Raw genomic sequence first — 27631 nt, 5'->3', positions numbered from 1 at the left:
TAATGTGCTCCCTCTAAGAGTCCTTCTCTGTCAGTGGCCCCACATAAGTCAAATGAGGAAAGGAGAAGATCAAATAAAATAAGCTTCCGTGTTCCCAACATATATGTCTCAAAATCCATCCTGTGAAAGTTTCAAACCTTAGGGTTAACTCTTTTTTTTTGTTTGTTTGTTTGTCTTTTTGCCTTTTCTAGGACCGCTTCCGCAGCATATGGAGATTCCCAGGCTAGGGGTCTAATCGGAGCTGTAGCCACCGGCCTACGCCAGGGCCACAGCAACTTGGGATCCAAGCTGCGTCTGCAACCTACACCACAGCTCACAGCAACGCCGGATGCTTAACCCACTGAACAAGGCCAGGGATCCAACCCAAAACCTCATGGTTCCTAGTCGGATTCGTTAACCACTGTGCCAGGACAGGAACTCCGTGAAACCTTAGGGTTAACTCTTGAATCCACTAGGAGGGAGGGAACAAAAAGCTGATTTTGGCCTAGAAGGATCAGATTCGTAGACCCTCTACTAGGTTGCTTTTGCAGTTAGATATATTATGCATATGCCAATTTCTCATGTTCTAAAACTGCTATAAGATGGTGCAAATCTTTTCGTGCCCTATCTCTCAAACACCACCTCTTTATTCTGCCCCCACTCTTGTTTTTCCCCTTCCCCAACCTGACACCTTCCTTAATGTTGTAGCAAAAGTAATTTCCTTGTAATATGTACTGTTCAGTGTGTCTCATTCATGGAATTTTTGGACTGGAGAGCAAAAGCATCAACCACTCTTATGAGGGAATTAATCTGTTGACAGCTCTATTTCTCCAGTCTGGATAGAGTCAGCTTTAGGCAAAAACAATAAATCACTCTATCTCTGTAGAAGGGACAAAATGAAAGCTCCCCTGTCCCCTCTACTTGTGTTTGGTTCGCTGGTGTTCATCGTTTCTGTCCTTAGTTTCTTTGATATACCAATCCTTACACCTCAGAACAATATCATTTTGTGTTATTGATGCAAAATCCTACGAAGAATATTAGATAAAAATAATTTGGCAGAACACTGAAATAAAATCACACCACAGTAATTATGTGAATTCAAAGATGTTGCTAGGAGTTCCCGTTGTGGCTCAGTGGAAACGAATCCGACTAGGAACCATGAGATTGTGGGATAATGAATCCGACTAGGAACCATGAGATTGTGGGATAATGAATCCAACTAGGAACCATGAGATTGTGGGTTAGATCCAAGGGCTCACCCAGTGGGTTAAGGATCTGGTGTTGCCGTGAGCTGTGGTGTAGGTCACAGACGAAGCTTGGATCTGAGGTTGCTGTGGCTATGGCTGGCGGCTACAGCTCTGATTGGACCCCTAGCCTGGGAACTGCCATATGCTGCACCTGCAGCCCTAAAGACACACACACACACACCCACACACACACACGCAAAAAATAGGTGTTGCTAATTTGGAAATTTGTCAACATATTAATATGCCAAAAGTTAAATAAGAAAAAAATGCTCATTACAAAAATTTCAACATTTTACGAAAATTCTGTGTATCTCTTTGATAAAAATACTTCCTAAAAGTAAAATGAATAAAAATAAATTATAGTAGATAAAAAAAAGAATAGGGCAGGAGTTCCCATCATGGCTCCGTGGTTAATGAATCCGACTAGGAACCATGAGGCTTCGGGTTGAATCCCTGGCCTTGCTCAGTGGGTTAAGCATCTGGCATTGCGGTGAGCTGTGGTGTAGGCTGCAGACGCAGCTCGGATCCAGCATTGCCGTGAGCTGTGGCGTAGGCCGGTGGCTACAGCTCCGATTAGACCCCTAGCCTGAGAACCTCCATATGCTAAGAGAGTGGCCCAAGAAATGGCAAAAAGACAAAAAAAAAAAAAGAATATGGCAGATCTATTGCTATGGAAAGACTTCTAAATTATATTAACTTAATATAAGGTTAAATGAATTAATCCTTACAAAATGTAATCTCTTTTTTGTACACTATGGTTGTATGTCACATAACCAAATAAATTTTCTGGCTTATTAACAAGAAATTATTAACAGTGATTAACTCTGTGCAGTGAGACCAGTGATCTGAGGAATACGACAAAATGTTCTTACTTTTTATCCTGGGATACTATTATAATTTTGACCCTGATTATTCTACTATCTTAAAATTAGCTTTGACAAATCCTATAATTCATCCTTTGTAACTGAGCTCTCAGAAAGGAAATAAAGCTTCTTCTTCCAGCTGAATCTTTGATTAATAAAGGCAGAAAGTCTATCTTAAAAAGAAAAAAAAAAACTCGTACTGAAGTATAGTTGATTTACAATTTTCATGTATTCGATATCTATCATCTATCTATCTATCTATCTGTCTTCTTCAGATTCTTTTCCACTGTAAATTTTTAGAAGATATTAAGTAAAGTTCTCTGTATAGAACATATATGGTGGTATGTATTTTTTTACCTCAAATTGCTAATTTATGCCCCCTCTTCCACTTTGGTAACTGTAAGTTTGTTTTCTATGTTTGTTGAGTCTATTTCTAGTCAGTAAACAATTTCATTTGCATCACTTTTTTATTTTTAATTTTTATTTATATATATATTTTTATGTATTAATGTATTTCAGGGCCATACCCATGGCATATGGATGTTACCAGGCTAGGGGTCCAATTGGAGTTATAGCCACTGGCCTACACCACAGCCACAGTAATGCCAGGTCTAAGCCACATCTGCAGCCTACACCACAGCTCATGGCAAAACCAGATCCTTAAACCACTGAGCAAGGCCAGGGATCAAACCTGCTACCTCATGAATACTAGTCAGATTCGTTTTTGCTGAGCCACAATGGGAACTATTTTCATCAATTTTTTAGATTCCACATATAATTGGTACTATATGATATTTGTCTTTGTCTGACTTACTTCACCTAGTATGATAATCTCTAGGTCCATCCATGTTTGCTGCAAATGGCCTTATTTCATTCTTTTTCACATGTGAGTAATATTCCATATATACTTGTGGTGTGTATATATACCACAAGTAATGATACTGTCTTAATGATTTAGTCCATTACTCTTGACATTGCCCCATCATTCTCCAAGTCTCTCTTATGTCTCACCTGGATTAAGGCGAACAATCACCCACTAAATAGTCACCCACTTTCATCACTCTTGCTGTTGTTATAGTCTCCTCCCTCCACATAGATTCTTCAACTATATGACATCACTCACGCAAAGCTTCTTTCCTCAAACCATCTAATGCCGTCCTATTTAATATGAGATCTAAATTCTACCATTTCATGAAGGCTCTTCATGACCTGATCCCTGCTTACCTTTTCAAACTCCTCCCCATCTGCTCTTCTCCTCCTTCCTTTGACTTCAAATCTTCTTTTTGTTCCTGAAATATTCTAAATACATTATCACCTCAGGCTTTGGTATTTCTCTCCCTACTGCCTATATGGTTCCTGCCTGTGTTTTTCAGAGAGCTTGCTTCTCTATACATTTTAGGTCTCAACAGAAATGTTATATAGTCAAAGAGGAGTTCCCCAAAGACCCTATTAAAAATAGGATCCCCAGGCCTACCTTCTCTCTAAACTATCACCCTGTCATTTCCTATATACTATTTCTCATTATCAAACAATGCCCTGGGATTTTTGTTATTGTTGTTTAGCTATATATTATCCATCTTCCATGCCTACTAGAATGCAAACTCTTTATCAGGGCAATGCTTATTCCAATCTTGTTCTCTGCAGTATCCCCACTGTCACCACTTGTGCCTGGCATAATATAAATCTTCTAAAATATTGGTCAAAAGAAATGTGTGAATGATTTTGTATTTAGAATAACATCTGTGTTTGGGAGCTGGATGTCATTAGCTACCTGAATGTGTTATTGAAGATGGAGAAAATGGATCACAAAGGATAGATCTGCAAGAATATATTACAGCAGAATGAGAAATGCCAGGAGAGTGAGATACCTCTGTGCAGGTGACTGGGAATGGTGGGAGCAGCCAGCATCAGACAAAGTTGAGAAATTACAACAAGAGGTCTAGGTTTGCATCCTGCCTCTGCAGTTTACTACCTCAACATGGGTATGTTATCTACCTTGCTAAACTTCAGTTTCCTCACTTGTAAGCTGATGATAATATGAGTAGTTTCAGTCTCATATATTGTACAGTAACTAGTGAGCAAATGCACATAAAGCATTCAGCAGGGCAGCTGACACACAGTGCTTACTCCATAATGATAATCATGACTACGCCTTTATCCTTGTCATCCTTGTTGCCTTGCCATCACATGGTCACCATCATCATTATCAGAGCAGAATCTTGTCAATTATACTAACCTCAGAGTCCCACTGAAAGCACAAGCCACAAAAAGTCCTGGAAGCCCTGGCATTGTGGGAAATATCTCCAAGACAAAGTATGGCATCAGCTGAAGAGGAGGCAAAACAAGATGGGATTAGTGGTTTCATCAGCAGTGTCTGAAATGAGGGAATATAGTTTTTTAGCAAAAGGAGCTAGGAGGGAGTTCCCATTGTGGCTGAGTGGTGATGAACTGGACTAGTACCCATGAGGACCTAGATTGAATCCCTGGCCTCGCTCAGTACGTTAAGGATCCAGCATTGCTATGAGCTGTGGTGTAGGCCAGCAGCTACAGCTCTGATTCAACCCCTAGCCTGAGAATTTCCATACACCGTGGGTGCAGCTCTAAAAAGACAAAAAAAAAAAAAAAGGGCGGGAGGTAATAATAGAAGAATCTGCACAGACTACAGTTGTTAAATGCTACCAAATGAGGTTCTGATTAGAGATCCCTGGTGGCTCATTGGGCTAAGGATCCTGCATTGTCACTGTTGTGGCTCAGGTCACTGCTATGGTGCTTATTCAATCCCTGGCCATAAGTGCAGCCAAAAAACAAAACAAAACCAAAAAAAATGAGGTTCTTATAAATCCTACCTCAGCAACCTGGGGTCCTGTAGTGGAAGGGAAGGGGTAGGAAGGGGACAGTCTTATTAGGAAAAGGCGTTGGATAAACTTTAGAAGGTTCAGGAGATTTTAAATGTTTTCCTGTGTTTGCAGTGTATGCTATGTTCTTGCCTATTTACCCTTAAGGTTAGAAATTAGACTCTAAAAGCAAATACTTAACACAGGTCTTGCAGGAATCTAGGTACAGGTTTCTACTCTGTAGTCAGATTCATGGGAGAGGAGCCCCCATAGGACACAGTGGAACAGACAAATGTATAGAGGAAGAGAGGGGAGATGATAGCTTCTCCTGAGCATATTTGACATAAATGGAGTTTTTAAAAGCATGTTTAATGTAACATATTGAGTGATATTGTTTAAACTATAATGAGAAGACATGAGCAAAAGCATTGTAGAAATAAAGGTTATTTTGGAGTTCCCATCATGGCTCAGTGGAAACGAACCTGACTAATATCCATGAGGCTGTGGGTTCGATCCATGGCCCTGCTCAGTGGGTTAAGGATCCGGTGTTGCCTTGAGCTGTGGTGTAGGTCACAGATGTGGCCCAGATCTGCGCTGCTGTGGCTGGGTGCAGGCCTTCAGCTACAGCTCCAATTTGACCCCTAGCCTGGGAACTTACATATGCCACAGGTACAGCCCTAAAAATTAAAAAAGAAAGAAAGAACGAAAGAAAAAAAGAATTAAGATTATTTTGTTCAATTGGAGATAAAGCATCATTGATCAACCTTGAGATGGATAAGAAAAATGAGTTGAAAGGTAGCATTGGAAACCAAAGCTATGGGTTCAAGTCTATCTTCCACTCTCCCCAGTCCTGACCTAGCTCCAGGTTTTGCCTTCAAGGACAAGGCAAGGTATCTTCTTTTTACAGGTTCATTCTCCAATATTAGCACCTGACAAGTGATAATATCACACATGAGGAGAGTAAAGAAATCAAGTTTTAGGGGTTTGGGAAATAGCTAGAGGTCCAGGAGGAAATAGGGAAAGGCCCAACATTACCCATCTATGGCCAGAAGCTCACCCATTTCAGCCAATCCCCCTGACCTCAAGGGAACACATACTTGGTCTGGTGCTGAGATAGTGCCAGAAGTCCAAGGGTCACAGTCTTTGAAGTAGGAGTACATGATTAAGCCAGAGAAGACAGCACATAACATAATGATCCAGAGGCCCAACAAGTTAAAGTACAAGGCTCTAGAAAAGAACACATATTACTGTGTGGTGAGGTTATCACCAAAGACGCAAAGTAAAATCTGGGGGGCCTTTTTGCTATCAAAGAAAATTTTATAGTCTTCAGGAATCTATACATTTTGATACCAAATCACTATGTTATATACCTGAAACTAATATAATGTTGTAAGCCAATTATATTTCAATAAGAAAAATCGCATTTTATCCTTTTGCATTTTTTTTTGTTTGTTTGTTTGAGAAGATCGCATTCTTAAGACAAATTACAACATTTCAATGGGGTAGATTTTTGATGGGTTTTCTTTTGAAACCAGGAATTTTTCTGCAAAACCTCAATATACGGTTGTGAGTTTTAGTTCCTCAGATAAAATTTCGTGTATCGATCACTCTGATTACATAACTTTCAGTAACTTCCCCTCACTCAATTCATGAAATTGTCAAAAAGCCAACTTACATTACATTTTAACAACTTTTTTTCCCCCCTTAGTGATAATGAGATAAACATAGAAGACACATTTTGGAAATGTTCACTTTGGAGATTAATTTAGACGAAGTTTAAAGTTCAGTTGCTTTTTTTTTTTTTAAAGGCAAAAGTATGAAAAACCTAAGGTCATTTTACCCATATTCTCTGGAGCAATTCTTTTTATTCTGCAATACATAGATCACATAGACACGTCTGATTTCAGTTTGAGTGCATGTGTAGTGCCTTATGGTTATTCTGTATTTGTTGCTGTCCTTTGAAAGTTAAAATATTACATATTTTCTAAATCTCAGGCAAGACTTGAAAGTTGGCTGACCTTACACTGGTTCTCTAAGAGAACAAACAATTTGTTCTGGGGAGTTTCAAGGAGCAGGGACTAGGAGAACATCAGAAGGCCTTTCCTTGGATTCAGCCATTGTCTGAAGGGATTCAGATAGATCCACTTGGAAATGTAAGGACACATATTCATTTCAAAGTCCCCTAAAACCCCTGCTGTTTTGGTGTATGGACCTGACTTTCAGCAAACCCTTAAATCAAATTACTATTTTATGAAGCAAAGATGTTAAATCAACCCATTTGAAAGTTTTTATTTTAAATTATTTACATTTGGACAGTCTTATCTCTGAGATTCCTTCCTTGGGACTATTCCTACCATGTTTATCTTTGAATTTTCCTTTGTGTTTGTTTGGAGAGGACTGATTTAAACATAGCCTTTGGAGAAAACAATTGATACATTAAGTGGTGAATACTTGTGAACCTGTGAACTGAATTAGCTGTACTTTTGCTTCTGCCTTTTTTTTTTTTTTGGTTACACCAGAGGTATGTGGAAGTTCCCAGGCCAGGGATCAAACCCACGCTATGACCTGAACCAGAGCAGCAGCAAGGCCAGATCCTCAACCCACTGTGCCACAATGGAACTTCCTGCTTCTGTCATTTAGACAAAATTTATCCATCTCCTGGAGAGGCCTCCCTGAACTTTATCCGAAACATCACTCCCTGTTGTCTCATCAGATCCTATTCTTTATACCATTTTAAAACTTTATACCATTTATCCCTAACTGAAATTGTATATTTATTTATTATGTTTCTCCTACTCAAACAAACACAGGACAGTGTCCCCAGAACACACAATAGTGCTGGCATAGAGCAGACATAAAAGTTTTTTATTTTGGATAATAAATGATTGAATGAATAAATGAAAGATTTTATCCTTGTGTGACTTCAGACGTGTCTTTAAGACTGAGCCAGTTACATCATTGATAAAAAGACACATTTCCTAACTTTTAGATACTATGACAGTAATAGGGAAAAATGAGGCATGGTCACAAGAAAAAATAGTATAACACAAGCACGTAATATTGAAAAAGACCTTGATTTAACAGAAAATTATTATTTATTTCACCTAAAGAGGCTTCTCTTATCAGATATCATCAACTCTATTTTAAAAGCAGAATTTTAAATGAATTCTAATTTTACATAAATTTTATGATCAAAATTTGATTTGATCTTAAATACTTTTTCAGTAATTGAACTATTTGATAAAGTGATGATCCATGTGTAGAGAGTTTGTCGATTTTATTTATCATAACAAGATATAAATATGTTACCATTTAATTGATGGAATAGTAGATAATACTTTCAGGTCTTTCTTGTGAGGGTGTGTGAACTATGAAAGTAATATATTCCCTTTTGAAATTCAAGCTACAAAATGTTGAACCTCATCCAGTCAATTTTTTATTTTATTCAGTCTAAATAAGAGACTGTGCATTGAAAGCATTTTAAGATCAGTTATGGAAATATTCATAGCGACTGTTTCTCACTCTTCAAGAAAAGTTAAAGGCATCCTGACAGTCTGAAGAGGCTGAAATCTTCAGCATCAGCAATGAATGATAGTATTTCTTAGGCAGGTTAACAGGTAGCCCAGAGGCCTTCCTGGATGAGGCTGACTTTTGATAGCTCATGGTCATATACTAATTAACCTTGCTGATGTTACTAAGACTGCTTACAGACAGGCCATAAACCATAAATAGGAACTATTCTCCTCTGGCTAGTTTCAAACTGATTGTATCTGCAGGATGTCTGTCTTGGGAAACCCTAGTTAAAGAATGTTTAAGGTTTCAAGATGTTCCTTTGATCTATATTTAGGAACCATGAAAAATATATATAAGAACTTGCTTGATGACTCTTAGAGGGTATCTCCATACCCCATTCTGGTGTCTGTGGCAGGAGCTGTCTCTGTTGCTACAATAAATTTCTCTTTTGCTGGGAACCTTGAGTGGCTCTGGCTGTTTGATTCTGAGAGCCAGGGTACACCTGGCTTCATGAGTATGAAATGCCCATTTTTGATGCAATGCTAGCTTTTCCTGCCAGTTTTGCAGGGGGTGGGGATGTAGTGCATAACTTCCTTTGTCCCCATTTAATAGAGCAGAATGGTTTGAAAAAGGCTTAGCAAATTGTCACTCTGTGGAGTCCTTCAGAGTGAGCAGGCCTGGTAACATGGGTGAATGGTTATCCTGACAGGGATGGAAACAGCCAAAGCCCCATTATGACTGGCTTCATTCCTTTGGGTTTTCCTCTTTTAACCTCTCCTTAGAAACTTTTAGGATATATCTGTCAAAATTAAAATAATAGTTGGAGGGACCACATGCTGAATGAACCATCTCATCACAGAAACAGTAGGTAAGAAATACATGCCTGCTTATCTCTGCACCATCATACATGGCACTTATTAATTTCTCAGTAAATGAAAGCAGTAAATGATGGCAAGCAAAGGCAGACATTACGATGTAAGTTCAAATTCCAGTTCTGTCACTTCCTTGCTGAAATGGGAGTAATGATGCCTGCCTCAAAATATTGTTGAGGAGTTCCCGTCGTGGCTCAGTTGCTAACGAATCCGACTAGGAACCATGAGGTTGTGGGTTCGATCCCTGGCCTTGCTCAGTGGGTTAAGGATCCGGCATTGCCCTGAGCTGTGGTGTAGGTTGCAGACCTGGCTCGGATCCTTCGTTGCTGTGGCTCTGGTGTAGGCTGGTGCCTACAGCTCTGATTGAACCCTTAGCCTGGGAACCTCCATATGGCACAAGAGTGGCCCTAGAAAAGGCAAGAAGACAAAAAAAAAATTTGTTGAAAGGATTAAATGAGTGTGTTTCTTTCTTTCTTTTATACACACACACACATAGTAGGAAGCATATAATAAGAACCCAGGAAGGGCAGAGAAAAAACAAAGGAATATTTATTAACTCACAGCTTGGCATGCTTTTCTGTTTTGCAAGAGATGCATCGCTGGATGGTTGACTGGTTAACACCATAGATCCCAAGCCATGTAAAAGTTCCTCCCACTGAGATTGTCCAAAAAGTGTGCCGTCTGAGGGGATCTACATCAAAGCTGTAGGCAGAGAGAAGCGGTGAACAAACATGTTCCTTTGATGCCCAAATATTATTTTAGTTTATGAGCTCATACAGCAAACTCTTCATAAAACAAGAAAAAATAGCATTGGACATACTCAAAGATTTTTAGTCGAGATCCATTTGCTGATTGCTCTAATACATTGCTTAATCCACCAGCATGCGCGGATCCTTGAATGAGAACTGTTAAGAAGCCCACAATCATGACCACCATCTGAAATGCATCGGTCCACACCACTGCTTTTAATCCTCCCTGAAATGGAGAGAAGGGGTGTGAGTTCTTAAAAACGAAGCCTGCAACTCTTCCGTTTCTGCACAACTTCTCTGCTAATGCAATCTTCCTTCCTTCCTTCTTTCTTTCCTTCTTTCCATCCTTCTTTCCTCCCTTCTATCCTTCTATGGCCACTTAACACCTTTTGTATGCTAAGTTAATTGAGGATAATCACTTGAGTCTGGCTTGTACAATTTAAGATTTTTTTTTTTGAAATTTAATGATTGTGAATAAATTTGGGGAAACTGAGATAGTACACTACTGAAAAAGAAGGAAAAAACTAGGAAGGAATGATAGATTCCAGACCTTCCTGGAGACTGGGGTTTTAAGAGATATAGGATGGTCAAAATTGTGAAGTGAGCACACCAAGGTTTCAGGAGGGTGAAATTAACAGTAGAACTCAGGAGAGAATGATTAGACAAGAGGTTAGAGCAGTTATCAAATATGGATCCTCTTTAGCTCACTTGGGGAATTTGAAAACAAAAACCAACTTCTGAGACCCATCTCATGGACCTCTGAATAAGGTCTGGTCTGGGACCTTGTCCTAAGTGTTTTTTAAAGTCCCCCCCCCTCCCCGCCCCGGTGATTCCAGTGTATAATTGTAGTTGAGACTACACGGGCAAGAAGAAAGGAGGAGAGAAAGAGGCTGCTGGAAAATCCCTTAGGACCATGGTGAAGGTGGAATGAGAAAATTAAAATAGATAAAAATCAAGTGATATATTTAAAAAGTGCTCTGAAAATGAATAACCACTATGAGAAAGTAAAGATGTGGTATTTTTAACATTAAAAAATAGGACTATCATTCCTGGTTCCTCCTCCAGAGTGTCAAGAACTTCTGTGAAAAGATGACAGATTTCATCTTTATCTTCAGAGGAAAGAAGACATTGGATTGTCTCATCATGTTTTGTATAATTAAAATTAAAATGTGCTTAAGAAACAGACATTAAAGTCCCTGCCAGATGCATTGTATTTGTATATTCTCTTCGAATTCTGATAAGGAATATTCAATCTCTCACTCCCACCTCCCTAGTAGTGGTATTTTGATTTTCTTTAAACACGTTAAGCCTTCCAAACTCAAATCTCAACATCGGATTTTAGTGATATGGAGGCTAAATGTCAAACCCCTCAATTTTCAGAGGCTACTTGACATAGATTATGCAAAAATATGTATAAACCTGAACTTCCGCTAGACCTGGAGCAAAAGAACAAACCACTTTATCACCACTTTAACAAATGTAAATCAAAAGGCAGATCAAATGTCTCTGATTCTACGACTCCTTCTTACAGCAAGAGACACACACCCACCCACACCACTGTCTATAATCCTGCCTGCCTCAGTGTCACTGAGGCATTTCATCAGTCTGTACTATTTGGGTTCTACTGTGGATGTCACTAGACTGCAAACTCCTGGATGGCAAGAATCACTTCTCATTTCTTTCACCTCTCCCACTGGCTATCGTAGCTATGCTACACAGGATTATCAGAGTAAAGAGAGGGCAGTAGGAGCAGAAGTGTTAGAGAAGTAAGCCACAGTTTTGGTGAGACACTGAAGCCAGTTGCCTGGCTAGAGAGAGGAGGGGTGGAAGAGAGGTGTGGTGAGAAGAGGTTAGATGGCTGGATTGATTCACCTTTCCAAAGATTTTCAACTCTAGGCTAAGAAGCTTACTTTATCCTGTGAGTAATAGGAAGCAAGGAGAGAATTAGGTCAGTCAAGTTGTGTGAGGAAATGGATGTTTTAAGACTAAGCTGATAGAAGCATGCCAGGTGGAAGGAAGCACTGAAATCAACCAGGAGGTAGTACACTTAGTTCGTTTTTGTTTATTGTGATTATTCAAATATCCTGGCTAATTTCTGACATCTTGGTTTTTGGTTTCTATTTCTTCTACTTTTTCTTTTTTTCCTTCTTTTTTTCCTCTTGTTTAAATCAGTTGAAGTTTTATATTGCTTTGTTTTAATTCCCTTTTTCTACTTTGACTATTTCATTTAAATGACTCTCCTTGAAATTTTGCCATGCATTTTTAATTTAGAGCCTGAATTTTTAAAATATCTTCATCTCCAACAATTTAAGGATAATAAAATTTTAAGTCTAATGATTCTCTTCCTGATTTACATGCTATTGTCCAAATGAAAGTTATTATTTTCCTTAATCCCCAAATTACATATAATAATAAGTATTATTATATTTACATTACAAATTGTATTATTGGGTATTATATAAATTATAGCATACTATAAAATTTTGTTATCTTTAAGCACCAAAAATTGTTTCACTAGGCTTATGAAATGTTTACTATTTTATTTTCTTGTCGTTGCTTCTTCCATCTAAACTCGAATAATTTTCCTTCTGCCCACAGAATTTCCTCTAAGATTTTCTCAGGGGAAGACATGTTAGTGGTAAATTCTCTTAGTTCTTGACAGTCTGTTTCTGAAAGATGGTTTTGCTGAATACATAGTTAGAGTTGACACTTGTTTTCCTTCAATGCTTTGAAGATAATTAGTCCACTGTTTCTGGCTTCCATTACTATTGCTAAGAAGTCTACCTTTAGTGTCCTAAGCAATGCATCTAGTTATCCATCTCTGGGTATATACCTCAGAGCTACTAATCTGTTACCTATGGCCAAGTGTATAAGGAGCAGGAGCCTATTTTTAACTTTAGTAGGAGATATGTGTCTAGAATATAATTATGGTAGCAAGATTGGAATGGAAAAAATAAGATGAAACTTTGTTGAACAAGGAAATGGTGATATGTGCAAGTATGAAAAAGAAAGATGAGAGCATTTTTAAATTATGTATTATCATGATATATGTTTTAAAAAATAGGTGATATGCATGTAATGTCAAAATACATGGATGGTCTACTATATGACAATATATCAATCATTTTATTTTTCTCTATAAAGGAGGAATGAGAATTCAACTATCTGGGAACCATTGCCATATTCTTAGTTGGTTACTTATGGCATCTATACATTGGTACCAATGACGCAGAAGAATAAAGATTCCTGTTGCAAGACAAGGCAAATAATAGGTGCTCAGTGAATATTTGTTGAACTAGATGGATTATAACAATTATATATGTTGCCAATACCACCTAGGTTCCTTGGTTACAACTGGGTATGTGTAAAGCCAAATGTTAAATGTAACCCAAGCTTATCCATCTGTAAGAGACAAAAATGAGCTGTGGAATCCCTCAAATTTACAAAATACCATCCATCCTTGATCATTCATTCATACATTTAGTATTTCTCAACTAGTAAATAGTGAAGCATAAAAACTACCTACGGTTTATAATCACTATTAATGAGCATATTAATTAATTATTAATTATTTATAATCACTTGTTTTCTTTATAGTTGTGTACGGCCACCTAGCCTCCAAACGAGATTATTTCTGTCAGAAAACCTTCTCTCAGCCATGCCTTCCTCAAATGAGCCCTGAGCCCAAATTCTACTAATGGTTGACACTGGAAAGAATTTTAAACCAAACAATAGCACCTTCCTAAGGAAAGGTGATAGATAAGCTGGCATATTTCTGTTTAATGTTAGAATAGCAGTTTCTGCTGTAATTAGATGCCCTGTTGTTGGAAATTTTCCCTTCTCCCATATTAGGAGGTAGTGCTAAACACTCTTTTACAGCTAGATACATACCAGGGTACAATAGAATGTGCAAACAATTCCTGTTGCAAACACAGAGCCCCAGAGATCAAACCCAGTCACTGTGAAAGGAGAAAAAAATATATTGAAAGAACTTTCTCTAAGGAAAGTAAAAGAACAAGCTTTATGAGGAAAAAGTTACAATATTTTTGTCTGTGTTCTTTGGGGAAAATGGAAAGCAAATTAGAGTTGCCTCATTTCAAATTTTCTCACCTCTGATAAAAATTATTTTATTACATTATTATACCTCACTCAACCCAGTCCAATATTTTCATGTAATGTCAAAAGCCAAAATTTACCTCGTAAGATTCCAGAGCTTAGCTTCCAATCTCTATACCAATTGTTTGCTTGTTTGTTTGTTTTTTTAACAAAGTTAGTCTGAAACCACCTAAACATTGACCATGAATAAATATTTTTCAATATAAACACATAACACAATGAAATTGAATACTGAGGACCTCTAATATTGTAGATATCATTGTGACATTTATATCACTTTTGTTTTTTCTTTCCTTTTATCCTGGGATTCTATTCATTCAAGATGGTCAAGTTTAAATTTTAAATTCTACAAGCACATTTTATTCATGTATTTGGAGTATCTATTCATGAAATTACTGAGAAAGAACCATATATTGTTGATGAGCTTTTTAGTGGCTGTGTGTATACAGTACAAAATCGCCAAATTTATTGCTACGAAAGCGGAAAGGGAAAGGGGTAGGGATAAATTAGGAGATTACTGATATGAACTGCTATATATAAAAAAGATAAGCAAAAGGATTTACTATATAGCATGGGAAATGTATTCAATATTTTTTAATAACCAGTAATGGAAAATAATCTGACACTATACACATATATATATAGAATTGTATATAACAATATATATATAATAACTAAATTACTTTGCTGTAAACCTGAAACTAACACAATGTTGTAAGTCAATTGTACCTCAAATTTTAAAAATTGCTGTTACTTCAGTGGTTAGAAAACAAAACAAATAATAATCAAATCGGGTATTTGCAACCATGTGGGTAAAATCGAGTAACTTGGTGTTTGCCTTATTTTCAATGTTGTTCAATTTTTTTTTTCTTTTTATGGCTGACCTGCAGCATGTGGACGTTCCCAGGCCAGGAGTGAAATCGAAGCTCCAGCTGTGACATACGCACAGCACAGCAACACTGCATCCTTAACTCACTGAGTGAGGCCAGGAATCAAACCTGAATCCTCACAGAGACAACACTGGGTCCTTAACCTACTGAGCCACAACAGGAACTCCTCAAAGTTCAATTTTTAGAGCTTTATGTTGTGATGACTACAATAATTCAGAGCATCCTAATCACAGGAGAGTCTCCCCAACAAGAATTGTACGTATATTTCTCAAGGTGAGAATGCAGGCATAAAAATGGTGAAATGTGCAACAGCGTGTTACTGACTCACCTTGATTGAGGGCCAGAGCAGGTGCATATACCACCACTCCCGTGTAGAGAATCTGGGGTAGAGACAAGAATCAACTGTACAGTGAGAAGAGTGATATGGAAAGGAAACTTGCCTAAAAAAAATTCCTTATTGACCTTAGGGATACCTCTCCTTAAACTTGTCCTCCAAACATTTCATTCCCTTACACTCTTGTTTTGAAGCCATTGGCCACTGTAACTAATTGGTGAAAGGAATAATAAGCATTAGATGGAGGAGGGAAGTTTGACTTTGAAGATGGCTGCAAATTTTGAGATTTTTATGGCTAGATTTGGTATATTTCTGAAGAATACAGAAATAGGGTACAAGTTGTTTTTGATTCACCCTTCCTTTACCCCATCAAGCACATATCACCATGACACAAACATATTTTAGCAGGTTGCTGAAGTATGGATTTTAGAGCAGAGATGGAAAGAATCTGTTGAGGAAAGCACAGTGTAGGTAAAACTAACAACATAGGTGATCTCCATAATGGACATATCCTCAAAGTCCCAGAGCTGCAACCACTACCCTGGCAGAAGTGGGTGCAGTTTCTTTTAATTTTAAATGAAATTTCACCATTTAGAAATTCATGGGTTTTAAATTTCAGGGTTTTATTTTATTTTAGCCTTTTTGTCTTTTTAGGGCCGCATGTGGAGGCATATGGAGGTTCCCAGGCTAGGGGTCGAATTGGAGCTGTAGGTGCCAGACTACACCACAGCCACAGCAACACAGGATCCGAGCCGCATCTGCAGTCTACACCACAGTTCATGGCAACGCTGTATCCTTAACCCACTGAGCGAGGCCATGGACCAAACCTGTGTCCTCATGGATACTAGTCAGGTTTATTTACCACTGAGCCACGATGGGAACTCCATGTCAGAGTTTTAAAAGGCAAGTATTTAGGGACAGGTCAAGAAGAAGTGTTTCCTTCCTTTTCCCCCTCTTCAATCCTTGAGTCAGTGAGTGGGAGCTTTGATTAAGAAATGAGAAGAAGGTTATCTTTCAGCAGAGAATTATTGATGGGTCAAGGAAATCCATGCGTGATGTGTCACTGGTAAGTTTGGGGCTGCAAAGGGGCACCCCAGAATCTGGAAGTTAAGGGAGGCATCTATAAGGGAAAATTTGGGGTATTGGTTTGAGAGTATCATCTTAAAGTGAATTTCAGCAAGGCAAATATATTTCTGGTTCAACATAGTTAGCTAGTTAGGAAAAACATCAGTTACCAGACCATTTCATATCAAAAGCAACTCGTACAGGTTAAATACAAGTTCAAAGTAAATTTAAGACAATGCCCTTTTTTTCCCCTTGGTGGTTAATGATATACCTTTGTTCTTATTTGCACAGATATATGGAGGTCTGTGAAATGTGGACAACCCTTGATGTTATCACATATCTTAAAAGTCCTATCCTTGGAAGAAAGTAGCTCCTTCTTAGTGTGAAGTCTGTCCTTTAATTGTGTTAATTTCCCCCTGAAATAAACAAAACCATACTTGTCCCTGCCCCAATCCACCTCTGCGAAGCCTTCAACCCTTACCGTCTGTAAAATGTAGATGACCGTGGCTGCATAGCGAACTGGTTTGTTGAATCGTAGTTGTAAGTACTGCAAAGAAGAGAAAGAAGGACATGCAAAGAGTTGGTGAGGAGCTTCTGAGAAAGTTCTTTTTTCTTGGTATTTCCAAGTTTAGTGCTTGGATTTTATGCTATCTATACTTGGAAAAAGTATAGGAAAAAATTGAATTATTTGAAGTCAAAGACATAGTAAATCTCAATTTTTGCTCGAGCTTCTTATGATGGTCAGAGAAGAGAAATGCTTTTGTTTTTAAATTGTTACTGCTTCAGTTATAAACAAAAAACAAACAAACCAAAAAACACCCCCCAAAAAAGTCTTTCATCTTTCTTTTTTTCTTCTTAGGGCCATACCTGCAGCATATGTAAGTTCTTGGCCAGGAGTTGAATCAGAGCTGTAGCTGCCGGTCTATACCAGACACACCAACTCGGACCTAAGCTGTATCTGCAACCTACACTACAGCTTGTGGAGATGCTGGATCCTTAACGCACTGATCGAGGCCAGGGATCGAACCCACTTCCTCACAGACTCTATGTCATGTGAGTCACAACAGGAACTCCAGGCTTTCTCTCCAGGGGTCTTCCTACTGGATATGCTGAAGCCATTGTTTCCTTTTTTATCCCCACTGCCCCCAGGTTTAGTTCAGGCCTTATTTAACTCCTCAGATCATGGCAGTATCCCACCACTTGATCTAACTCCAAGCCTTGCCCACCCATTCCAACAACCACACACCTGCCACATTGACTCTCCTAAAGCAGAACTCTGGTCATGTCATGCTTCTCCTCAAAATTTCCATGATTCCCCATCACTGACAAAACAAAATGCATGTCACAGGCTTGATATTCTAAACCTTCTACTCTCTGATCTACACCCTTCCTGTCTGAAGCCATTAAACTTCACTATATTTATTCTCCACATAAAAACATGGTGTATTGTTTCACCAGCATGCTTTGTACTCTCTAGACTTCTCCTTTGCGTAAAGCAGACTTTTCAACGTGAGAGAGCCTCCCTCCTCCCACCGTGATTCACCAATTCTTAGTCACCTTTCATAAAGGACAGCCCAGTTGTCCTTCTTATCCCTACTCCTATTTTCTCCCCTGAGCTCCTTAGGGCCATTATACTAAACTTCTTCTGGATGTTACAGCACGTGACCACCTGCTACCTTGTACTTAGTGCTGGATTTGCATATCTTACTGTATTCATTTCCTATGGTTACTATAACAAAATATCACAAACATGGTGGCTTAGGAAAACAGAAAAGGGTTCTTTTACAGTTATGGAAGCCAGAAGTTCAAAATCAATTCCAGGGGGCCAAAATCAAGGTGTTGATGGGGCCTTGTTCCCTCTGGAGGTCTTTGGGAAGCATTTACTTCTTGTGGAGAGTTTGGTGGCTGTGGGCATTCCTTAACTTCCAGCTTCATCACTTTAGTCTCTGCCTCCATGGTCACGCTGCCTTCTCTTGTCTGTCAAGTCTTCTCTGTCTCCCTCTTATAAATGTGATTGTACTTAAGGCATATGTAGTTAAACCAGGATAACCTCTTCATCACAAGTCACTTGATTTAATCAATTTTGCCGGGGGTGGGGGGTGTGTTTCCCCTATAAGGTAATAGTCACAGGTTCCTGGAATTAGAATATTTATTATCTATTTTTTGGAAGAACATGTATTTTTTTTTTCAGTTTATCACACTTACCTTCCCTGATGTAAGTAGTGTCCTATATTACTCATTTTATCTTCATCTTTCATGTATTCATCTGTTTAACAAATATTTATTACTTGCCCTCCATACTGCTTTCTGACATACAATGGTAGCAAGTATTATACAGTTCATGCCCCAAAGGATTCTACAGATTAAAGGAGGTGACCATTAACATATTTATGCCAATTAAAGTTACAGTGATGCCATGTACTAGAAGAAGCCTACAGGGAGCCATGGACACCCTAAACAGATGGATCTGATTTATCATTGTAGGTCAAGAAGGTATCCCTGAGTAAGTATTCCAGAAGACACTAGCATTTTTTCCAGTGCCTAATAAACATGTATTGAATGAAAAAAATAAATGTTAAAAGTAGCATATGACTTGAAGATTTAATATCTTGGTGTAGTTCTTGGTAGTAGTTCTTTCTCATCTAATTAAAGAAAAATCATTTTGATTAAAACAGGACTTAACTACTGATATGTCCTTTTCCTAGAAATGATACATAAGTAAGCAGTGTTTGATGGTTTAAGCTTGCCCTTCTTTGAAATCCTTAGAAGGGACTCCTTTTGGCAGAATTGTCACTAAATTTCACACTAAGCCACATTTCCCAATTTATCTGCTCAACCCTTCACCTTGAGGAAAGAACCACATTCTTTTCAGACCCTCATTCTCCAGATGGTGGTGCACTGTGAGATGGGAAATCACCTAGTGGATGTGTGACTGAGGGCACCCTTATTTAGGGCCTCACCATGGCATATGGAAGTTCCAAGGCTAGGGGTCAAATCAGAGTTGCAACTGCCAGCCTATGCTATAGCCACAGCAATGCAGGATCTCCAAACCACTGAGCGAGGCCAGGGATCAAACCTGTGTCTTCAGGGATACTAGTCAGGTTTGGTACAGCTAAGCCACAATGGTAACTCCGAGGAAAATATTTTCAAAGAGGTAAGGAAGACACCGAGGAACCAAAAATCTCAGCTATCATAGGAAGGAAAAAAAAAGGCAAAACTTTTTTGCTGAGGACAACTTGGATTCAAATCATATGCCCTTGGAAAGGAAAGTCTATTGTGCGTGGCTTCCTCTTTCTAAAATCACTGCTTGTAGGATTTAATGACATAGTGTATGATAATGCCAAGTCCAGGGACAGGAATATAATGGGATGTTGGTAATACAGTAGTCACTGTGGGTGTGACCCCTGTAGCTTATTGGCATTCCCAGTTCCAGTACATGTTGATAGCATCCAACTATACCGTGATTATCTTCTCGAGGGCTTTGTCTCAGCCTTTGCACAGGGCAGTCTAGAAGCGGTTTTGTCATTGGATTGTAGCCAGTAACAAAAGGAAATTGGCCAAAAAAAAAAAAAAATCACATTTATTTTCATTTCAGGCAGGACAAGCCTGATATGGGTTCTCTGCTATCTCCCAGAGATCCCCAGTGAGACTGAACCTCAGTTGCTCACAATAATAACCTGCTCAAAAACACATGTTTTATTTGCTTCCCTTTTTCCCATGTTTCACGTCCCACTTGCCTACCAATGGTTTAATAAAATTGTTCCTCCCCTCCCCCAGATGACTTGCACTCAACACCTCCTTGTCTCAGGATTTGCTTCTGGAAGAATGCAAAGGAAGACAGTGATATTTCAACCAACTATGATATAAATGGAAGCTGCAAAACTGCTTGCGTAATGAGCTGTATCCTCTTGTTGGTAAGGATTCTTTTCTTGTCACATGAAGAACCCAAGATAGGCTACTGGTGGATGAGACAACGTGTAGCCAGGCAAGTTATCCCATCTGAGCTCCCCTAGACAAACAAGCCACTCACCAACCTAGTAGCTGATGGAAGGCACACAGATGGAAGGCACTCAGCTACTAGGTTGGTGAGTGGCTTGTTTGTCTACGAGTAGAACAGCCTTACTGTCTTGCTAGACCCTCTTGAGCTCCAGCCAGATTACTGAACCACAGAATTGCAAGCAGACAAAATTGCTATTTTAAGAAACTTATTTTGCAGTGGTATGTTATACAGCAATAGATAACTGATATAGAAATTGGTATCAGAAGTTGAGAAATGTAACAAACTCCAAAATATGTGGTATTGGCTTTGGGACTGGATGTCATATGAAAATTTGGGAAAGCAAAGGGGAAATTTTTCTGGAAAAATGGGAAGGCTTTGAGGAAACTGCTAAAGGAAGCTGGAAAAAGTCAGTTTTCCTATCATCTCAGTTTAGTTCCTCTAAATTTAGTCAATTCAGTCCAACTAGAAAGACGGTATTAAGAAAAATATGCACAAAGAAAAAAACTGGACCAGAAGTAAGACTCCTTGAATTCTAGTTTGAGCTTTGCCACTATCTCACCTCTATAATCTAAGCCTCTGGTTTCTCATCCAGGAAACAAAAGACTATTCAAGCTGTAATTCTACATCTAAAAAGTTGTATTTGCTTCCTCATCCAATGGCCATCTTTGATAGGTGTATAGCTGTTACTACAGTTGAAAGTAAAAATGGAAGTTCAATAGAAAAAGTACACACTTCATGGATGCATTTAAGAATAGCACAGGAGGAAGTTCTCCTTGTGGCTCAGTGGAAAAGAACCTGACTAGTATCCATGAGGTTTCGGGTTCAATCCCTGGTCTCACTCAGTGGCTAAGGATCTGGCATTGCCTTGAGCTGTGGTAGGTCACAGACACAGCCTGGATCTGGTGTTCCTGTGGCTGTGGTGTAGACTGGCAGCTCTAGCTTTGATTAGACCCCTAGCCTGGGAATTTCAACATGCTGCAGGAGCAGCCCTAAAATAAATACATAAATACATAAATACATAAATACATAAATAAATAAATAAATAAAATTAATACATAAAAAATAAAAATACTACAGGTAACATTTACCATGAGGTTCAATTATGTTCAAAACCCCAAACCTAATCTAGCCGCACTATTTTCCATCTCAGGAAATAACAAGTCTACTTACTTTTCATGCTGGTTCAAGCCCAAATAATATATAGCCATTCTAGACTCTTTGTGTCTCACTCCCCACATCCAGTTCATTAAAGAATCTTGGCACCTCTCCCCCACTTGCAAAACTTCACTTGCATCATCCTCTCTGTCTCCACTCTAATACCATCATCTCTTGACTAGATTATAGCAAGAGCTTCCTAAATAGACCCCCTGCCTCAGCAGTAAAAACTCTACAATTATTCTCAACATCCACCTAGAGTAATACTCTTAAAATACAAATCACATCATGACACCCCTGCCCAAACTCTATAATGACCTATCTCACTGAGAGTAAAAAACAATCCTTACGATGACCTGAAAGAAGCTTCACAACATTGGCTGAAGCCTCATCACACCTAAATATCTATTTTACAACAAATATTTTGTCACATTATTCACTATACTGAGATAATACTAAAAAATAATGTCTTATACCTACACATCCAGTGTCTCAAAAAAAAAAAAATTTTGACCACGCCACAGTTTGTGGAAGTGCCCCAGTCAGGGATCAAACCAGTGCCACAGCAGTAACCCAAGCCACTGCAGTGACAATGCCAGGTCCTTAACCCTCTGAGCCACAAGAGAACTCCTCTCAAATTTTAAATGTGGTTGCTAAAATACACAAATATAATTTTAAGGAGAACTAAAAGGAAAGCATTTTACCAAAAAAAAAGTATGTACTCTATAATGATCTATAATGCTTAGAAAACATTGTGGAGGAGTTCCCATCATGGCTCAGTGAAATGAATCTGACTAGGATCCATGAGAACACAGTTTCCATCCCCAGCCTCACTTAGTGGGTCAAGGATCCAGTGTTGCTGTGAGCTGTGGCATTGGTCATAGACATGGCTCAGATCCCACATTGCTGTGGCTGTGGCCTGTGGCATAGGCTGGTGGCTACAGCTCCAATTTCCAATTTGACCCCTAGCCTGGGAACCTCCATATACCATGGATGTGGCCCTAAAGAGACAAAAAAAGAAAAAACAAATAAACAAATAACAACAACAACAGCAAACCACTATGAAAGAAGACATAGAGAGATAGCAGCCTGGCATTATAATTAAAAAGTCTGGATTAGAGATAAATAAGTAATTCAGAAGTTATTCAGTTGAAGAAGTCCAAGAAAAATGAGAAAGCACATAGACACCAGCCCAGAAACTAGTGTTAAGGGTAAACAATAAGAGACCAGATTTATTAGTGTATGATACAATAAGGAAGAAAATAACTCTAACCAAAGTGGAGACAACATGAGGAAACTAATTATAAACTGTCCAAGTGGAGATAATGAAAAAGTATGATATTGCAAATGAGCTGAGCCTAATTTATAACGAGGGTGAGAACAATTCCTTATGCTTTGACACAGGAGAGAATAGTGATAAAGCAGCACAGATGGCATATATTAGTCTTGAAATCCCACTACATACAAAAGCAATTAAATCAGTTGGCTATTGCCTACCCCAAAACTAAGAAACTAAGGACTTGATACTTCTCACAATTTTTAGGATTGGCTGGGTGATTCCTCTATTGTTTTCCCAGGGCTTTCATGGGGCTGCGATCAATTGAAAGATCAGCCGGGTGAGAAAGTGCAAGATGGCCTCACTCACATGTCTGGTGGTTGGTGTTGGCTATTGGCCAGGGTGCCTCTGTCCTCTATGTGTCCACTCATCCTCCAGAAGCTAGACCAGCTAGACCAGTTCCCTGACATAGCTGTATTGGCATAGCATTCCAAGAAGGCAAAGGCAATAGCTTTTTGCTCATGAGTCTCCATAAGACTTGGGCTCCACATTCACACATCACTTCTGCCACATTCTACTGGTCAAAACAAGGCACAAGGTCATCACAGACTCAAGGGGAGGGGAAATGGGCTCTACCCTTTTGGTCTTTACTACTTTAAAAGACCCTGGTAAGAATATCTATGGATGGGTAGCAGGAAAGGGAGGGTGACCAAAGAAACACAAATTCAAGCTTCCATACAGAGATTGGTATAAGTGTGGGGACAGTTACAATAACAAGAACAATAATGATAAGGTTACAAAACCCTTCTCTGGCATTTTCCATTTGCCAGACTCTGTTAAACGTATTTGCATATAATAACTCATTTACTGCTCACAGACATCCTTTCAAGATAGGCCCCTTTATTATTCCTGTTTTACATATGTGAAAATCAGGTACAGAGAGGTAAGTCATTTTCTCAAAGTCATACAACTAATTAAGTGGCAGAGCCCAGTATTCAAAGCCAAGCAGACTGGGTCTAGAAGTTCATGCTTTTAACTTCTATGCCTTACTGCCAATTCTATAAAGAGACAATCCCAAAATATATACTTTACACAATCTTAATTTCTTCTTCTTTTTAGGGTACTACAATTTAAAAAATATGTAAAGGCCAACAAACTTTATAAATTAAATTCAATGAAATCCATGTATGTCCTCTGTACTGTCTCCAGTCTCCTCAATTACATATTTGCAATTTAATGTAGTAACAGAACCATTTTATTAAAACTATACAATCCACTGTACAATCTTAAGTCATTTATCTGTATCTCAGTTTTCTTAGCCGAAAAATGACAATATTTGTGATATATATGTTCTGCTTGCTTTTCAGAATCATGATATTAATAGTAATACAAGTAATCACATCAGCCCTCTTTTCATTGAGAATCTCCTACAAGTTAGGCAATGCATTAGGTGTTTACCTACAGGTTCTCCTTTAATCATTGAAATAGCCTCATCGGCTTCGTTATTTCCATTCTACAGATGTGAGAACAGGTGTGTCTATATTCAAAGCTTAAGCTTTCCCCAGTAACACTGTAATACTTTTTCCCATGATGTGTAATTGTCCTGAAAATAAGTGAGTGTTCTTCTGATCACCATGTGTTATCATCAAGATGATGTGCCATATTACAGAAAAAAAGTGAGAATAACACTTTTCTTTTGTCACGTGGTAACAGCCATTCCTCCCAAAGTAAAGAAGAAGGAAGAAACCGTCCTACCTCATAAGTGCTGGTGATGCCAGATCTGTAGAAGACAGGGAGAAAGAGCTCTGATGTGAAGATGATGACAATGGTGTACGGAATGAAGAAAAGGAAGAAGGATGCTCCAAAGCGGTAGACCTCCGAGGGCGTCCCCAGGACAGTGACAGCGGACATAAAGCTGGCTGTCAGAGACAATGCTACAGGGCCAAAGCTCATCTGCCGTCCCCCAACCAGAAACTCTCTCGAAGTTGCCTTCTTTCTCTCCTTAATGGCAAAGAACACCCCAATTCCAGAGGAAACAATGAAGAGGGCTGCAAAGACGACATAATCCCAAACTGCAAAGTTCTTCACCTCCATGCTGGGAAGTATGGCCCCAGAGAGTTGCTTGCAACCAGGTCTCAGGTCTCAGAATTTGTTCCCCAAAGCCAAGCTCAGTACAGCAGAAGCTTTGCAAGGAGAGGAGACTGAGATTCTCTGCAGAGATTAATGACCAGAGGCACTTGTGTAGCACTTCAGACACCAAGTGGTACTTGGCAAAAATCTCAAAAGCTGATGACAAAGAAGAATCTGGTGGGGGCAGTGGTACAAACAGAGGTGAACTTGACATCTGCTCCAGGCTTGGAGCTATCCGTTCCTTTACTAAAACATCTGCCACAGAGAAGGAATTCAGGTGTGTTCTGAAATTAATAACCACTGGGGGTGGGATGGACTTGCCAGATAATAACATGCTCTTTAACCTCCTGGATGTTCTTTTCAACTTAAGGTTAAACATTACTGGGAAACAAAGAAGTGATACAAGGTCACTACCTCAGCGTTTTTAATTTGTGAAACTGAACCTGTAAAATGCCAACACAACCATCACTGGTGTCTTCCTTCTGAGTAAGGGAGGGTGAATGATGTGGACCTGCAATTCCCTGAGGCAGTGGGTGTGGAGGAAAAGGAGCAAAGAACCAGGAATCAGGAGACCTTTGCTCAAGTTGGCTTAAACTTAAGTGAGCTATGGTGTTGGCGACAAATTATTGAACCTTTCTGAGCTTCTTTTGGATCATGGAATAATAACATCTTAAAAGTGTATGATGAGTTATGAAGTGTCTCAAACATCTTGACACTGTTTTTTTCTGATCAATAATTAGCTCTATGTTTGTTTACAGGGGAGTGGCCCAGAATATAATTGTTGATTCTCTCTTGACTGTAGGCCACAGAAAATGGACTGACCAATAATTAATAAATTGTTTGTAGTCCTCAACTTTACCTTCTCTGGCTCTCCTTCATTTTGACCAATTCACAACCCTTGTACCCAGAGGCTGAGTTAGAGTTAAGACCAGGACACATGAGAGAGAAAGAAGGTAAAACTCCAGTTACAGATTTAGGAGTTTGCTCTTATTAGACTCTTTCGATTGTTCTGAAGGGTCCCCCGCAAGCCTCTGGGGGACAACTTCTCTATGTTATTCATTTTTCTCCTCTCCTCTCAACAGTTCCTCAATCCCACCTCTACACAGCCAGGCTGTTCTGTTGGAGACCACAGAACAGTTGAACTCTGCAGAAGGCAAATACCTGCTGACACAGAGTTCTAAAGTACAGGGTCTCCTTCAAAGACACTATGCATAAACTATGCTATTTCATAAGAAGCTGCACTATGCCCTAGAGGTATGCACCAGTGCTAATAGTTTCCTTTATTATTCACTAAGAGGTAGATTTGTCATGGACTATGCCTCTCCTGCCCACTAATCTACCTGTGGCACCTTCCTTAATAAAATTCAAGTGGGCTAAAGCCCAGGGCCTTTGTTCTGTGGAATAAAGTGCCTCCTGGTCCCCCACTTTCTTGATGTAGAAGAGTCTTGTGTGTTTTGTTATACTGCACTGTCCCTTTTCCAGGATCCCCCGTTGTCCCGCAGCGCTGGAGGTGGCACTGTTCCACAAGATCTAGTTCAGGTCTGCCTTGCTCTGTGGAGCCTTTCCTGACTCATATTCCCTGCCGCCTTCTCCCCCACCTCCTGTAGGAAGCAAGCTGTCTTGGCACTTACTTTGTACTCTGCAAATATCCTCAGCATTTTCGTTCTGGTTTTTATTTTTATTAAAATATAGTTGATTTACTGCATTGTGTCAATTTCTGCTGTACAGAACAGTGACAAGGTCATACATATATATGTATTACATTCTAAATGTCATAGTTTGCATCTACTAACCCCAAAGTCCCAGTCCACCCCACTCACCCACCCCTTGTCAACCACAAGTCTGTCTTTTGTGGCTGAGTCTATTTCTGTTTTGTAGATAAGTTCATTTGTGCCATATTTTAGATTCCACATATAAGTGATATATGGTATTTGTCTTTCTCTTTCTGACTTACTTCGCTTAGTATGAGAATCTCTAGTTGCATCCATGTTGCTGCAAATGGCAGTTTTTCTTTTTTATGACCAAGTAATATTTCATTGTGTATGTGTGTGTGTGTACACACACACACACACATAGACACACACACACACACACACCATTCATTTGTCAATGGACATTTAGGTTTTTTTCCATGTCCTGGCTATTGTGAACAGTGTTTCTAGGAATTTGCTGTATTTTTTGAATTATAGTTTTTTCTGGATATATGCCCAGGAGAGGGATTTCTAGATCATATGGTAGTTCTATTTTTAGTTCTCTGAGTATTCTCACCTATTTTAAAGATTATCTGCCTGTGTGTCTTTATGAGCCAATCAGCTGTCGGAGATAACCAGTTCCTCAGAGGCAGAGGTACAAGTTCTGGCCAGTGCCCAATACATAGTTGGCTATCATAAAAGTAAGGAAACCATCCATAAAGCCAAGAAGAAAATAAAAATTATCCATAATCTCTAAGGCCAGAAACATTTCCCATTAAACAAAGAAAACTCTAATTTTGCTTTTGACATTTGAGTAACAGAATGAGACTTTATTTGTTTAGTCTGGATACTGGCTTTACCCCTTATTTTGCTCCATGGATTTGAATTCAACCAAATAAAGCTTTGATGGCTGAAAT

At 39.0% G+C, this 27631-nt stretch overlaps 1 protein-coding gene across 1 annotated transcript in view; it reads right to left on the bottom strand.

The window, feature by feature from the left end:
* Positions 1-25255, bottom strand: part of SLC5A12 (solute carrier family 5 member 12) — a 51583-nt gene extending 26328 nt beyond the window's left edge. The window contains exons 1-8 of the mRNA XM_047776119.1: positions 24649-25255; positions 16944-17009; positions 15392-15443; positions 13949-14016; positions 10129-10283; positions 9870-10010; positions 6021-6150; positions 4326-4414 (exon numbers count right to left, since the gene is read on the bottom strand). Of these exons, the coding sequence (XP_047632075.1) occupies positions 4326-4414; positions 6021-6150; positions 9870-10010; positions 10129-10283; positions 13949-14016; positions 15392-15443; positions 16944-17009; positions 24649-24987 (1040 nt within the window). The 5' untranslated portion in view covers positions 24988-25255. The remainder of the gene's footprint in view (positions 1-4325; positions 4415-6020; positions 6151-9869; positions 10011-10128; positions 10284-13948; positions 14017-15391; positions 15444-16943; positions 17010-24648) is intronic.
* Positions 25256-27631: the final 2376 nt, after the last annotated feature.

This window comes from Phacochoerus africanus, chromosome 4 (assembly GCF_016906955.1).
Source record: "Phacochoerus africanus isolate WHEZ1 chromosome 4, ROS_Pafr_v1, whole genome shotgun sequence".
In the NCBI taxonomy this organism is placed as follows: Eukaryota; Metazoa; Chordata; class Mammalia; order Artiodactyla; family Suidae; genus Phacochoerus; species Phacochoerus africanus.
This window is presented reverse-complemented; position numbering and strand designations above follow the sequence as displayed.